The following is a 13,403-nucleotide window of genomic DNA, read 5'->3' on the forward strand; positions in this document are numbered from 1 at the left end:
AATTACTAGGATATTGGCTGTTTATTAGTACTTATAAAGCACATATTAATGCTTTATTCCGCATGACCATATTCTACATCTCTTAATCCTACCCAATACCTAAACTTAACAACTACCTTTCTAACTATGAATAAGCAGTAATTAGGAGTTTATTGAGGCAAAAGTCATAGTTAATAGTTAGTTAATAGTGAGAATTGGACCCTAATATTGTTTTCATATTTTAATGGCTTTTATTTAGTCATTGAAATAAATACATTTTTAATTCTTCAACACTATTTTTTACTTGCTTTCCAGTAAAATATTGAAATATCTTGAAGCATGTATTTAACACAATTTAGAGATATTCATGCATTGATGTACTTAAACTAATTAAACAAAAATGTTGTATCTTTTTGTTTTATGTTTTGTTTTAAAAACACACCATATAATACAAAATTCATTCAGTAATTGCTTTTTAATTGAATTATCCAACATTCGGAGCACTATGATGCCTGATTTCATTTCGAATTATGACAGCTTGTTAAAGATGTTGTTGCTAATTAATATGAATGTGATAATGATTTTCTGAAAACATTTCTCTCTTCAGTCCATGGTGCTTCTCCTGCAGAGCCAGAGACAATACATCTTTGAGTTTGACACGTCTAACCGCATCACGGCTGTCACCATGCCCAGTGTCGCCCGTCACACCATGTTCACTCACGTCTCCATCGGCTACATACGCAACACCTACAACCCACCAGAGAGCAACGCGTCCATCATCTACGACTTCAGTGAGGATGGACGTCCCCAGGCCACATACTTCCTGGGTACTGGGCGTCGTGTCCTCTACAAATACGGCAAGCTGGCCAAGCTCTCAGAGATCTTGTATGACAGCACAGCCATCACCTTTGGCTACGACGAGACCGCAGGGGTGCTAAAAATGGTCAACTTGCAGAGCGGTGGCTTTTCTTGCACGATTCGCTATCGTAAAATGGGTCCCCTTATCGACAAACAGATCTATCGCTTTTCGGAGGAAGGTATGGTGAACGCACGCTTTGACTACACCTACCATGACAATAGTTTCCGAATCGCCAGCATGAAGCCGGTGATCAGCGAGACGCCACTTCCTGTGGATCTGTACCGCTATGACGAGATCTCCGGTAAAGTGGAGCACTTTGGAAAGTTCGGAGTCATCTATTACGACATCAATCAGATAATCACCACTGCTGTGATGACCCTCAGCAAGCATTTCGATGCTCACGGGCGAATCAAAGAGGTTCAGTATGAGATCTTTCGCTCTCTCATGTACTGGATGACGGTGCAGTACGACAACATGGGCAGAGTAATCAAACGAGAGCTAAAGATCGGCCCGTACGCCAACACCACGCAGTACCGCTATGAATACGACGGTGACGGACAACTCAGCGGCGTCAAAGTGAACGATTGGTCCACTTGGCGCTACAGCTACGACTTAAACGGCAACCTGCATCTGCTCAACCCGGGTAACAGTGCCCGACTCATGCCGCTCCGCTATGACCTTCGAGACCGCATCACACGGCTCGGTGACGTGCAGTACCGTCTGGACGAGGACGGTTACCTCAGCCAAAGGGGCGGCGATGTGTTCGACTACAACTCTAAAGGCCAGCTGGTGCGCGCCTACAGCCGTGCAGCTGGAGGATGGAGCGTGCAGTACCGTTACGATGGGCTTGGACGCAGGGTGTCAACTAAGAACAGTCTGGGTCAGCACCTCCAGTTCTTTTATGCTGACCTGAACAACCCGACTCGGGTCACGCATGTGTTCAACCACTCCAGCTCGGAAATCAGCTCTTTGTACTATGACCTGCAGGGCCATCTGTTTGCCATGGAGGTGAGTAGTGGGGAGGAATACTACATCGCCTCTGACAACACCGGTACGCCACTGGCGGTCTTCAGCAGCAACGGGCAAATGATCAAACAGGTGCAGTACACTGCTTATGGGGAGGTGTACCACGACTCCAACCCTGAGTTCCAGCTCGTCATCGGCTTCCACGGAGGGCTTTATGACTCACTAACCAAGTTAGCGCATTTCACGCAGAGAGACTATGATGTTTTAGCGGCCAGATGGACATCGCCTGATTACACCATGTGGCAGAAGATCGGCAAAGATCTGGCACCCTTCAACCTGTACATGTTCAAGAACAACAACCCGCTCAGTGACATGCTGGATGTGAAGAATTATGTCACAGGTGACTTTATGATTTTATGATTGGGTGCCTTTGCAGCTTTGCCAGCGTATTAGTTTTTTAGGGCTGTCAGTTTTACATGTTAATTTAGTTCTTTAAGTTTTTTTTTTTTTTTTTTTTTTTTTTTATAATGTAATAAAATAAATACAGGTTTTTCTTATAATGTTCAATGATATGGAAAGAAAACACAAAATGTATTCAGAGACGTAATCGTAATGCACATCACATACGCTACCATTTTTTTAAGAATTCTCTTATGCTTACAATTTGATGCCTTTATTTGATCAAAAACAGTTTTATTACTTTATTACTATTAATTACATTTATTATAACTGGTTTATATATATACACACACACACAATGGAATTTATTTCTGTGATGGCAAAGTTACATTTTCAGCATCAATACTCATTCTAAGATGCTGATTTGGTGCTCAAGAAACATTTCTTATGATTATTTCTTATTAAATTTTGGTAACACTTTATTTTACTGTGTCCTTGTTACACATGTTACATGTAGTTACTGTATTAATAACTATAAATTATGCATAAATTAATTCAACTAACCATATCCTAATCCTAACCCTATAGTAAGTACATGTAGTTTATTATCATTACACTGTGCTTAAATGTATAATTACAATGTAACACGGACACTTCGAACTAGTGTTATCTAAATTTCTTATTAAATGTTAAAAACAGTTGTGCTGCTTAATATCTGTGTGCAAACAGTGATAGTTTTCTCAGCATTCTTTGAAGAATAGTGAACAGTATTTATTTCTAATAGAAATATTTTGTAACATTATTAAAGTCTTTACTGTAACTTTGATCAGTTTAATGTGTGAATAGAAGTATTCATTTTTTTTTCATAAATATTAAATGTAAAGGCAAATAATGCAATTAATTTGTTTCAGGATTTTACTTGATTGACAGCCCTATATTCAGTAAATGAATTACCCTTTTTATTGCAAAATCACAGCTTAAACACTCCTTTTCTATATACATTTCATTGCAGATGTGAAGAGTTGGTTGGTGATGTTTGGCTTTCAGCTCAGCAACATCATCCCAGGCTTTCCCAGACACACACTTTACTTTGTGGATCCGCCATATGAGCTCCTCGCCAGTCAAGAAAGTGAAAACGGGCAGGTGAGTCACTACCTTAATACCATAGTAAATCTTCAGAGGAATTACTTTTGTATTTCCAAGAGTAGCAGGTCAGTGAATATTGTACTATGCGATCTTGCTTGCATTTACCAAGGGCTTAAATTGTCTTCTTGCAGCTGATAACCGGAGTTCAGCAGGAAGCCGAGCGGCACAGCCAAGCTTTCATGGCTCTGGAGGGACGGCTTCTTGACAAGGAGCGCAAGACCAAACACGAGAAACCGGGCCACTGGTTTGGCACGAGTACCCCCATCATTGGAAGAGGAGTGATGTTGGCGGTGAAGGAAGGCCGTGTGGTCACAGGGGTCTCGAGCATGGCCAGCGATGACAGCAGGAAGGTGGTTCTAGTGCTAAATAGCGCTGTCTACTTAGATGGGACGCACTACACTCAGGACGGCCTTGATTGTCATTTCTTTGTGAAGATAGGCTCAGCTGACAGTGACCTTTTAGCTTTGGGACTCACCAATGGACGTAAGGCACTGGAAAGCGGGATCAACGTGACGGTAAGCGGTCGATCGCGGCGTGGGGTCACCGTTGAGTTCCGGGTTCCATCTCTGTCTCTGAGTGTGCGTTACGGTTTGGCGTCAGACGTGCTGGATGAGGAGAGAGCCCGGCTGTTGGAGTTGGCGCGGCAGCGGGCGCTATCGGGCGCCTGGTTACGAGAGCAGCAGCGGGCGCGGGATAATAAAGAGGGAAGCCGCTTGTGGACTGAAGGAGAGAGACAGCAGCTCCTTTCAACAGGGAAAGTGCAGGGGTACGACGGGTACTACATTTTACCAGTGGAACAGTACCCTGAACTAGCAGACAGCAGTTTCAACATTCAGTTCCTGAGACAGAATGAGATGGGGAAGAGGTAACAGTCCAAATCGTTTTTTGTTTTTTTTCCCGTTTCTTTATATTTCGCTTTCTCTCGCCGCTTATACCTTTACAGTTTTCATTTCTTTTTTCTCTATCTTTTTCTCTCTCTTGCTTCGTCTTTCTCTTTTCCCCTCACTTTCTTTCCGTTATCTCCTGAACCCATGGAGAATAATTGAACTAATGGGGGAACTCACTGAACGCTGCAGGGACTTTTAAAAGAAGAACACTCAAAAAACTTTGTTAATACTGCCTCTGGCAAAAAATAACAATTTGAAAGACCTCGTCTTTGTTTTTCAACAATGGACGTCAAAAAGCACTGATAAACTGAAAAACAAAACAGAGCTACTGTTGCTGAAATATGAAAAATCCCCTTTTTAAAAAAGAATAGATATTTTTACCCATATTTTTTGGGTTACTGAGAGGATGTTGGTGCCAGATGGTACCCTTGTGATGGTGGGATCCGGATCAGAGAGGTGCTGCGAGTCTCATGCGCCCCTGGTGAGGTCAAAACTGAGGAGTAACATCCATCAAGACAAATGTCAGTCTCAGGCCTCATATTCTTCAATTGCCACCGCAGCATATTCCATCGTCTACAGACTGTTTCTTCAAGAGAATTCCAGTGGAGTAAAAGTGATGAGAAAATCCAAGTCAGACATAGTTTGTTTTATCACTGATAGAGAAGTACTTGCATTGTATCAGATAACAGTGAAGTTCTGAGTGTGCTTTAGATGCGATAGTTTTGTACGTCCCAGTCGCATTAGAGTAACGAGACCTTCACCAAGGCACTTCTGTATAGAGATATCAGAAAAAAATAACGCTCACAGTCTCCAGATTGAAAGGTTACTAGTGTCAGAAACTATTTATTTTTACTTAGTTTGTTTTCATTTTTATCATTCATAGTACTATATGACAATCATAAAGGAGTCACCGCTTTTAGCTACAAAGATGAACATTAATGGTTGAGTTTATTTTCCTTTGTATGATATGTAATAATTTTTCATTTTTGTATTACATTTTTTTTTTTTGCTTCAAAGCAAATTCTAGTCATGCACAGAAATAATTTATGTAAAGTGTTTTAAAATGGTTTATACTTTAAATAAAGTTTAAAAACTGTGAAACTTGTTTTTCAAAATATATCTGTATGTACAGTGTATAGATTTACCTTTATGCAGCACAGTAGAATATTGTTCATAATATCAACTTTTATATTTCTAACAGAAGGTGGCTTGTTATGTGCAAATCAACAGCTGGTATTAAAACACTAGAATTTCGTGACACTCAGATATCACAGATGAATAATATCGATGCCCCGTTTGATGTTCTGTTTTAGTTTTGTTTTTATGCAGAAAAGTTGCTGTACTAGAACCCAAACCATAGAAATGGATTTGTTCCACTGTGAAGAGACTCATTATGGATGTCATGATGTACCAAATCAGTATTGAGGGATGATTCTTACTCAAGTGAGACTCTTCTGAGACCTTACCAATAAATAGTTTAAATCATGTGAGTCTGGCTAGTCTCATGTATTTGTGAATATGTCTTCACATATGTACTGCTGTTATAACATGTCATTTCTCCACAGCTCATGGGGTGGACTATTCTTTCCCTTACAAAAAGTAACCATGCTAACCATAGTTTACTGTGGTAATAGTATGGCTTATTGGATATGCAATATGGTAATGAACATGTGCTATTGTAATAGCACGGTATTCTTTATACCTGTAATCTGTTATATGTAAAGTATTACTTAGCGTCTGATACACTGTTTGAAGGAGATTCCATCTGACATTTTTATGGTTTGCAACAGTAACAATAACCCGAAAACTCGTAAAGGGTGCTTTGGTGGAAACTGTTTACCATGGTAAAATTAAGTGCTGCCTTCACACAATCAAACACTCCAAGTGAGCTAGAGATTATAAGTACTATTCATAATCATCAACACACTTTCTATTGGTAATAATAATCAATGTAATAATGATTTGTTATTATTATTATGACTGCTATTATTATTTGTGCGCCTTACAAAACTTTAATAATGAAAGTGAAATGTTTGAATTTGGAGGAATGAAAAAAAGTTACCTAAGCAGTCTTTTATTTTGAAGCTACGGGTCTTTTATTATGAAGTTAGCTGAAGCTACAGGAGGAGGTGAGCTTTTACACGACCACGCATAAGCTTATGATTAGCCAATAGGAGATGCCTTTTAAAAACTTGAATGACAAGGAAGGAAAGGTGTAGCGTAGTCACCTGGTGAATTGTCTTAATCTTTTCAACATGGCAAGCAGCGGTAAGTTTGTTTTCATCTAAATGTAAGCGACATACTTTAAGAGAATTAAAGAAAGCGACGTGTGAAACTGCAGGTGTTTTCTTCTTTCACTCCTTTCTTCCTACAGTAAACAACATGGGCATCTGTTTTCGTTCTCTGTTGTTGTCAGGGTGACAGTGCCTATGTGCACCTTAATAAACACTTCCATTATCTCAAAATTGTATTACTTACAGTCATACCAAGCTGAACGTTAATATCTTTGCTAATATTCTGTGGTGCACGTTCTCTCAAATTTATTATGTTACCTTTCCTAATGCTTGCCTGCTGTCCTATTCTTTATTTTCGTTATTGTTTGCTATCTCATCTTGTGACGTAATGATGACTTGCAGAAAGTAAAACATTGTGGTAGACACGTTCTGGATTTTGCATTGTATATAAAAACATGAACAATATTCTGGAACATCCAGCCATCGAAACAATTTAAACCAGTAAATAATCATAAGGTAACCAAACAAGTTACAAAAGAAACAAACGAAGAAATAAAAAGGGTTTTTTTAATACAAAATGTATTTAATAAATCCATTAATTTTCTAAAGTAAAAGCAAAAAGGCTGTTATATGAGCTATATCATCATAATCAAATCACTTTCATTGTTACTTAACCATTGGTTAACCACACAGTACAGGTGCAATAGTGACATTGGGTGCAGCCTTTTTATAGCCTACCTTTACCTTTTTTTTTTTTTTTTCTTGAAATAACCTGTTTGAAAACATCAATTAATGGATCAATCTCAACAAAAAAAAAAAAAAAAAAATAACATGTAGGCCTAGAAGTATAAAATGTACATTTTGTTTTCATTGTCTGATGTCTATTACTCGGGTCAATCAACAGTGTTTACTACATGACAGGTATGTAGACGTTAACTGCATTTTCATTGACCTTATTTCCACATTCCTCTCTGCTATAGATAAGGATATCTCCTACAGCGATCTCAAATCTCTCTTGGAGAAGGGCTCTGGGTTTGTGGTGGATGTGCGCACAAAAGATGAGGTAGACAGAGGACGTATTCCAGGCTCCATCCACATTCCAGGTGTGAGGGAAGATGCACAATCATCATTTATATAAAGTGCAATATTTTAATTTGAATGTAGGCTACTTAGTTATTTTTAAAGGTTACTACATGAAGCACATTTTTATGGTACAATTTTTTTTTTTTTTTTTTACACAATGTTGTACAGTAAGTGAATTGGCCAAGTGTAAAAACAGGAGCTTTTTTTCTTTTTCTTTTTGGTCCAATTTATTTTAGTGGAAAATGTAGAAAGTGACATGTCCCTGGACGCAGCTGAATTCCAGTCTAAGTTTGGCGTAGGTAAGCCATCTCTGGACTGCTCTGAACTGGTTTTCCACTGTCAGATGGGAAGACGTGGAGCTGTTGCCACAGAGAAAGCCAGAAGCCTGGGGTTCAAGTGGTAAGAAACTTGCCATCGCGATTTGTGAATGCTTAAACATGCAACCATAGGGTTTTGCTGAAACTGTAACACTGTTCTCTGTCCTTCTCTCTCTTCAGTGCCCGGAATTATGCTGGGGGCTACAAGGAATGGTCAGAAAAAGGGGGCAAATGACAATCTTCAAAACGCTTATAAGACTCCATCTTAAAAAACAGAGATCAGGGACCTTTTTTACTTTAATTAAAATTAATGATAACATCTTAATATGTGTACATGTGTTTTAATAAAGTCTGATAACTAAAAAATAATAATTGTTGTCCTTGTCTTTGGCATGAAATAAAATGAAAAAGGTTTTAGGTCCATACTGGTTCAGATTCAATAGCCGATGATTCAGTTACATTGTTTCCGATGCTTTCCTCTTTTAATTGAGCATGCGCAGATCGTGCACCAGCCTTCACCCTGAAGCAGCAACAATATCACTCAGTGAAATGTCGTTATGATATGCTGCTAATTAATGGACACTTATAGTGATCTCTGTCAATCGTTCGGGTAATATTCTGCGATTACTCCTTTTTCTCTAAATGGTTGAATGTAAAGATGTAATATCAGTGTTTGAATCGTGTGTTAAGTCGATTGTTTGTGCAATCAACTTTTAACTAGTGAATGCCTGATTCAGATAAGTACTAGCAGTCACTGGAGACTTAAAACTGCTGTAGTTATGATGATGACTCACATAAGCTCTCCATATCTAGTGTGCCCCTCTGGGTGGGGCCGTTGCTGCACGCGGCCTCCAGGCTGAAGAACACCGACCGGCTTAAACGAAGAAAAGTTTACCGTTTAATCCAGCGTCAGTTAGTAAGCGTCACCTTGCATTTTAATCTCAGTTTTACTTTATTTTGGTTAATCTTAACGTTATGTTGACAGCTGAACAACAGGGTCGGCTGCAGTACATGTGACAAACCCACATATGTGTACCCAGCTGAGCTCAAAGAGATGGTCCGATCTGCCTTTCCAAAGGACATCTGTGACTACGACGACCCCTGTCACGGAAATGTGAGAGCCCGGTTAAGTTGATGCTCGTTCTTATAGATTTGCACTCAAATAGCCTATGGATAACAACTGATTCACCTTTGTTGCAGGTTGTTGCCGTCACTATGGAAGACTTTAAAATGATGGAGTTCTCTTGTTCTGGGATGGATTTGACAGTTAAACTGCAGTTGCAGTAGATCTAATGGTTCAGAATTGTAGGCTGTGTTATGTCCATAAAATAATGTAAGTTTTGATAATTTATGTTTAAAGTAGGCTAACTTTATATAGGCCTATGTAAATAGTTCGGTTTCCTTAAATAAATAGGCTTTTGTTATAATATAGCTATCCTATAGCCTCATTTATAACCGCTAAGTGTGAGTTTGCGTTTCACTGCAAAACCTATCCTTTGCGTAACAGACTGTAATGTGCAGGTGCATAAAAATGTAAAGTGCATAAAATAGTATTTATCTTAAACGTTTTGTTGTAGTTTTATTTGTTTAGTGTTTGCTGTTGTAAGAAAGTGAACGACTCTGACAGTCCAGCACTGACTGAGCTGCTGGACACCATGGCAACGAATACACAACCTACACGAACACACTTAAGCGGTCGAGTTAGTTCTATTAGCCTAAGTTACTGACTGTTTAACACAAGGCATACACAATTCGAGGTAAGTATATATTGAGCCATATTATATAATAGTGAAAGTATAATGCATACTGGTGTAGGTTATCTGCTAAATGCAATCATAGCGTGATGATCTGCTTAAACTAGTTTGCACAGCTGCGCTCATGTTTCCACATTCAGATCTTTTTCTATTCCTTTTCTTCCATAAATGCTGTGTATCAAACTTTAGAAAATGCCTTCAGAAGGGAAATCTGACATGGAGCGGATTGGCATCTTTAAAGAGTTGGGATACATCTCAATAGGGGACAAATATACACCTTTTATTTACCGTAAGTGTAACGAACATATTAAACTTTATTAGTAACAGTTGGTGGCGCACATGCGCAGTGTGAGTTTGTTGCGAAGAGCGCATCAACCACGGTAACTTAATTCAAAATAATGTTATGGTCACTAGGTACAAAAGCTGCTACTGGGGTGGTACCTTTTCGAAAGCTAAATTTGTCCTTTTTAGTTACTAGTGTGTACACTTTAGGTAGGCTACTAATATGTACCTTTAAAGTAGGCCTAACAATATGCACTCTGTAGGATATGACCGCCCCAGTGACAGCTTTTGTAGGCCTACTTTTTTTTCTGAGTAAAATCGCAAATGAACATGATATTTCCTAATGTATGTATCTAATGTTCCTAATGTAAAATAATGTAGCTTTCACAGTCTAATTTTGTTTTTATTTACTTGTGACATATCAAATCACCACAGTTGTAGCCGCATAGTAGGCTAATGGCCTTTTAGCAAACAGGTCACCATATCAATTTTTGTTATCTACCAAGGAAACTGGCTACTTGTCACGCTTTTACCCCATTGAATATTTCTCAAGTCAGTTTCTGTAAAGGCACACATAATTTCAACCAGTTTTCACAGACATGGCTTAAGCCTGTAGTCCTAGACTAAAATGCATGTTTGAGCTGTATTAACTGAAAGCAACTTGCACTGGTATCTTAAAATATGTCACTACCATTGTTTTTTTTTTTTTTTATGAATATGCACACCAAAAGTAATAGTTTTTTTTTTTTTTTTCTTTTTTTTTTTTCTAATGAACATTTCTAAAAGCTGCTAAAATGTCTTAATTGAATTTAGGCCTAATCCTGACTTAATCTAAGACCTGTCAGTGAAAAAGAGTCATAAATCCCTGTTTCAGCACCATTTATTTTTGGCTTAAAAACTTGTGCTGAATGATCACAGTTCAGCTTTTTGAGTTAAAATAAATCAACCTTTAATATATAGTACGCTGCATTGTCACTGTGACTGTATTGTGTTCATGTGTTCATTAAAAAATATGACTAGCAATACAGTACAATAAGCATTTTTGTATACAGTGTAAGACACAGGATAATGTGACAGCAGCATAACAGAAAAAATAAAATGGTTAATATGTAATGTGTGTGTAATGCACTTTGTTGTCGCTGAAAGGCCCATTTAATGACTCCGCATACAAGAACAAACAGATGCTACCAGGAGGATTTAAATCAAAGTCCGCGCTTCAGACGGGATACTTTGACACAGAGTTTAAGAGGATCTTTGAGAGAGAGGCGCTCACAGACCCTGTCAAAATAGCCAGACAATACAAGATACAACAGGCCAAAAAGAACATAGGCAAAGCCTTTCTTCCCAGTAACGGAGAAAAAAAAACGTAAGTCCTCCTTTCTTTCTGTGGTACACAACTTGTTTAATAAATATTTTTTTATATATATAGTATTCAATGATAAACAATTGTGAAAATATAAGAATTAAAAATATTTGTATTTGTAGTAGTAGTATTAGGCCTAACTGTTGTGGCAATGGACTACAAGATATTACAGGGATAATTTCCCCTTAAAAACTGTCATCATTTTTTCTCATTTTGTTGCAACCCTGTATGGCTTTCGTTCTTTGTGTTCAACAGAAGAAAGTCATACAGATTTGAGCGACATGAGGGTGAGTAAATGAAGACATAATTTTTGGGCGAACTATCCCTCTAATATTCGGTAGCTTTATTGAACCTCGTAATAAAGTGTACCCCACGGGTGTAAAGAATATCCAGAAAGATATATTGAATCTGTACAGTAAGGAGAACAAGGTTGAACCCGAGATGTATATGTTTCGAGGCTATTTCATTAGTGTGACAATTGGCATGGTCTATTAAAATCTAAAGACATGAAAAAGACCCCAGAAACCTAGATTTTGTTTTGGACATGCTTTGTGCTTTTTAATGATGTGTTTGACCCGAAAACAAGATAAAATCCTCAGTTTTTCAAAAACAAGGATTTCACCATAATGCAATAGTTCAAAGCATCAAATGCAAACAGTCTTTTTCATGTGCATCTGAGAGAATGCAAAAAATATATACACAAAACCTGAGGAGTAATAGTGTTGTTTTCCCAATTTATACCAGAATAAAAAAAACTGCCATACAGCTATCATTCCTAATATGGTCTTTGCAGTTGCTTAATAGTTTTCTCTGATTTGTAGATGTGGGATGGGCAGCTATTATGGGACAATTGGGGGTCCCATTCAAGCAATGAGTACCCTACAGATTCCGAGGAAACCAAACAAATCAGCTGGGAAAAACTTCTACACCAATCCACCCAAGAAGGGAAGTTATGGGTAAGCAAATTACATTATCCTTTAATATGCAAGTGTCTGTGGTTTTGTGTCAGATGTATTGATTTGTCCCTGTTCTCTAATAGCTATCCTGACATCACTCTCTCCAAGATGGTGTCCTATTCCTCAGACCCCTATGACCGAGCCAAGGAAATGCTAAAGGTATTTTTAGCTCTACCTAAATTAGATTTTTTTTTTATCAGGCTCCCAGGTCCTTGTTTTAATTAAGATAAGGCGTCCGCTGAGTGCCTGACAGTATAATTCTATGCAAGCATGCGACTGTGTTCTCTTCCTCTAATGAGAGAGATAATTTGTTTACCAGCGTGAGATCATGTCACACAAATCCATGCTGAAAGGGGGAGCGTTTCGTTTGAACCTTCATCCAAATGAATGCTTTGACAGCAATCCTTACAAATTTGACAAACCTCTACCACCTCCAAAGAAGGCTGATGGGAAAAAACACTTTATGGTGCCCTTCAAACCAAGTTCACCCAGTAAAAAGGTACATAATATGCCTAAAAGGAGATAAAGAGGTTAGCTGTCTTGGAAAATTTTGTGGAGTATTATTATGGTAGTATGCTGAGGTATTGTATTCTTATTTTCTGCAGAATGGAGGCATGAAAGCTGGAACATTTGACTCCTACCCCAGCTACTCTGCAGAAGCCTATGGTACCAAAAAGACTAAATCATCGATGACAAATAAGGAAGGAAAGATATTTAACCCCTCCCCTGGTCCAAAGAGTACACCCGTCAAGAGCATCATCAGCCTCAATGTCAAAAAGTAAGCTGGGGTCCAGGACCAAGACACCCATATCACACTCCAAACTGTGCTTAATGCTTTGCATAATAATGGTCATTAATATTAGTTGCTTACCAAATTCCACAGGGAAAGACACTTGAGGCTCACTGTAATGTACTGTAACTTTATTTTGCAGGGCTGTGAACGCCACAAACTACAATCAAATCCTCTCAGTCATGGCATATTGAGAACTTCTCAATAAAAGAAATATTGCTTTTTTCTATTTCTTACACAGTTTGTGCGCATTACCAAATACCTTGTACATAGATGATGGCGTATTTGAACCTGTATTAAAAGCAAAATTACCTTTCTTGCGTATTTTAAGAAAATGACCTTTCTTGCGTATTTTAAGAATAACTGAAACTTAGTATGATTGATGTGT

At 38.3% G+C, this 13,403-nt stretch overlaps 4 protein-coding genes across 9 annotated transcripts in view; all 4 read left to right on the top strand.

Moving 5' to 3' along the window:
- Positions 1-5,721, top strand: part of tenm2a (teneurin transmembrane protein 2a) — a 300,779-nt gene extending 295,058 nt beyond the window's left edge. For all 5 annotated transcript variants that reach the window (XM_079892536.1, XM_079892537.1, XM_079892538.1 and 2 more), the window contains 3 exons: positions 587-2,204; positions 3,216-3,346; positions 3,481-5,721. In XM_079892536.1, the coding sequence (XP_079748662.1) occupies positions 587-2,204; positions 3,216-3,346; positions 3,481-4,218 (2,487 nt within the window). In that variant the 3' untranslated portion in view covers positions 4,219-5,721. The remainder of the gene's footprint in view (positions 1-586; positions 2,205-3,215; positions 3,347-3,480) is intronic.
- Positions 5,722-6,362: 641 nt separating this feature from the next.
- tstd1 (thiosulfate sulfurtransferase like domain containing 1) lies at positions 6,363-8,230 on the top strand. The gene is made up of 4 exons (XM_079892562.1): positions 6,363-6,504; positions 7,451-7,573; positions 7,790-7,952; positions 8,051-8,230. Exons 1-4 carry the CDS (start codon positions 6,492-6,494, stop codon positions 8,103-8,105), a joined length of 354 nt encoding a protein of 117 aa, XP_079748688.1. The 5' UTR covers positions 6,363-6,491; the 3' UTR covers positions 8,106-8,230.
- Positions 8,231-8,247: 17 nt separating this feature from the next.
- LOC307171131 (uncharacterized protein) lies at positions 8,248-9,239 on the top strand. Its single transcript, XM_079892563.1, has 4 exons — positions 8,248-8,480; positions 8,684-8,786; positions 8,856-8,984; positions 9,071-9,239. The coding sequence occupies exons 1-4, from the start codon at positions 8,446-8,448 to the stop codon at positions 9,155-9,157; spliced, it is 354 nt and encodes a 117-aa protein (XP_079748689.1). The 5' UTR covers positions 8,248-8,445; the 3' UTR covers positions 9,158-9,239.
- A 224-nt stretch (positions 9,240-9,463) lies between these two features.
- On the top strand, positions 9,464-13,383 carry cfap96 (cilia and flagella associated protein 96). Of its 2 annotated transcripts, XM_079892558.1 has the most exons (8): positions 9,464-9,627; positions 9,814-9,913; positions 11,053-11,272; positions 12,091-12,225; positions 12,309-12,384; positions 12,545-12,724; positions 12,831-13,003; positions 13,158-13,383. In XM_079892558.1, exons 2-8 carry the CDS (start codon positions 9,817-9,819, stop codon positions 13,207-13,209), a joined length of 933 nt encoding a protein of 310 aa, XP_079748684.1. In that variant the 5' UTR covers positions 9,464-9,627; positions 9,814-9,816; the 3' UTR covers positions 13,210-13,383. The 2 variants fall into 2 exon arrangements, with proteins under 2 accessions (XP_079748684.1, XP_079748685.1); XM_079892559.1 differs by lacking the exon at positions 9,814-9,913.
- Positions 13,384-13,403: the final 20 nt, after the last annotated feature.

This window comes from Squalius cephalus, assembly GCF_949319135.1.
Source record: "Squalius cephalus genome assembly, chromosome: 14".
Taxonomy (NCBI): domain Eukaryota; kingdom Metazoa; phylum Chordata; class Actinopteri; order Cypriniformes; family Leuciscidae; genus Squalius; species Squalius cephalus.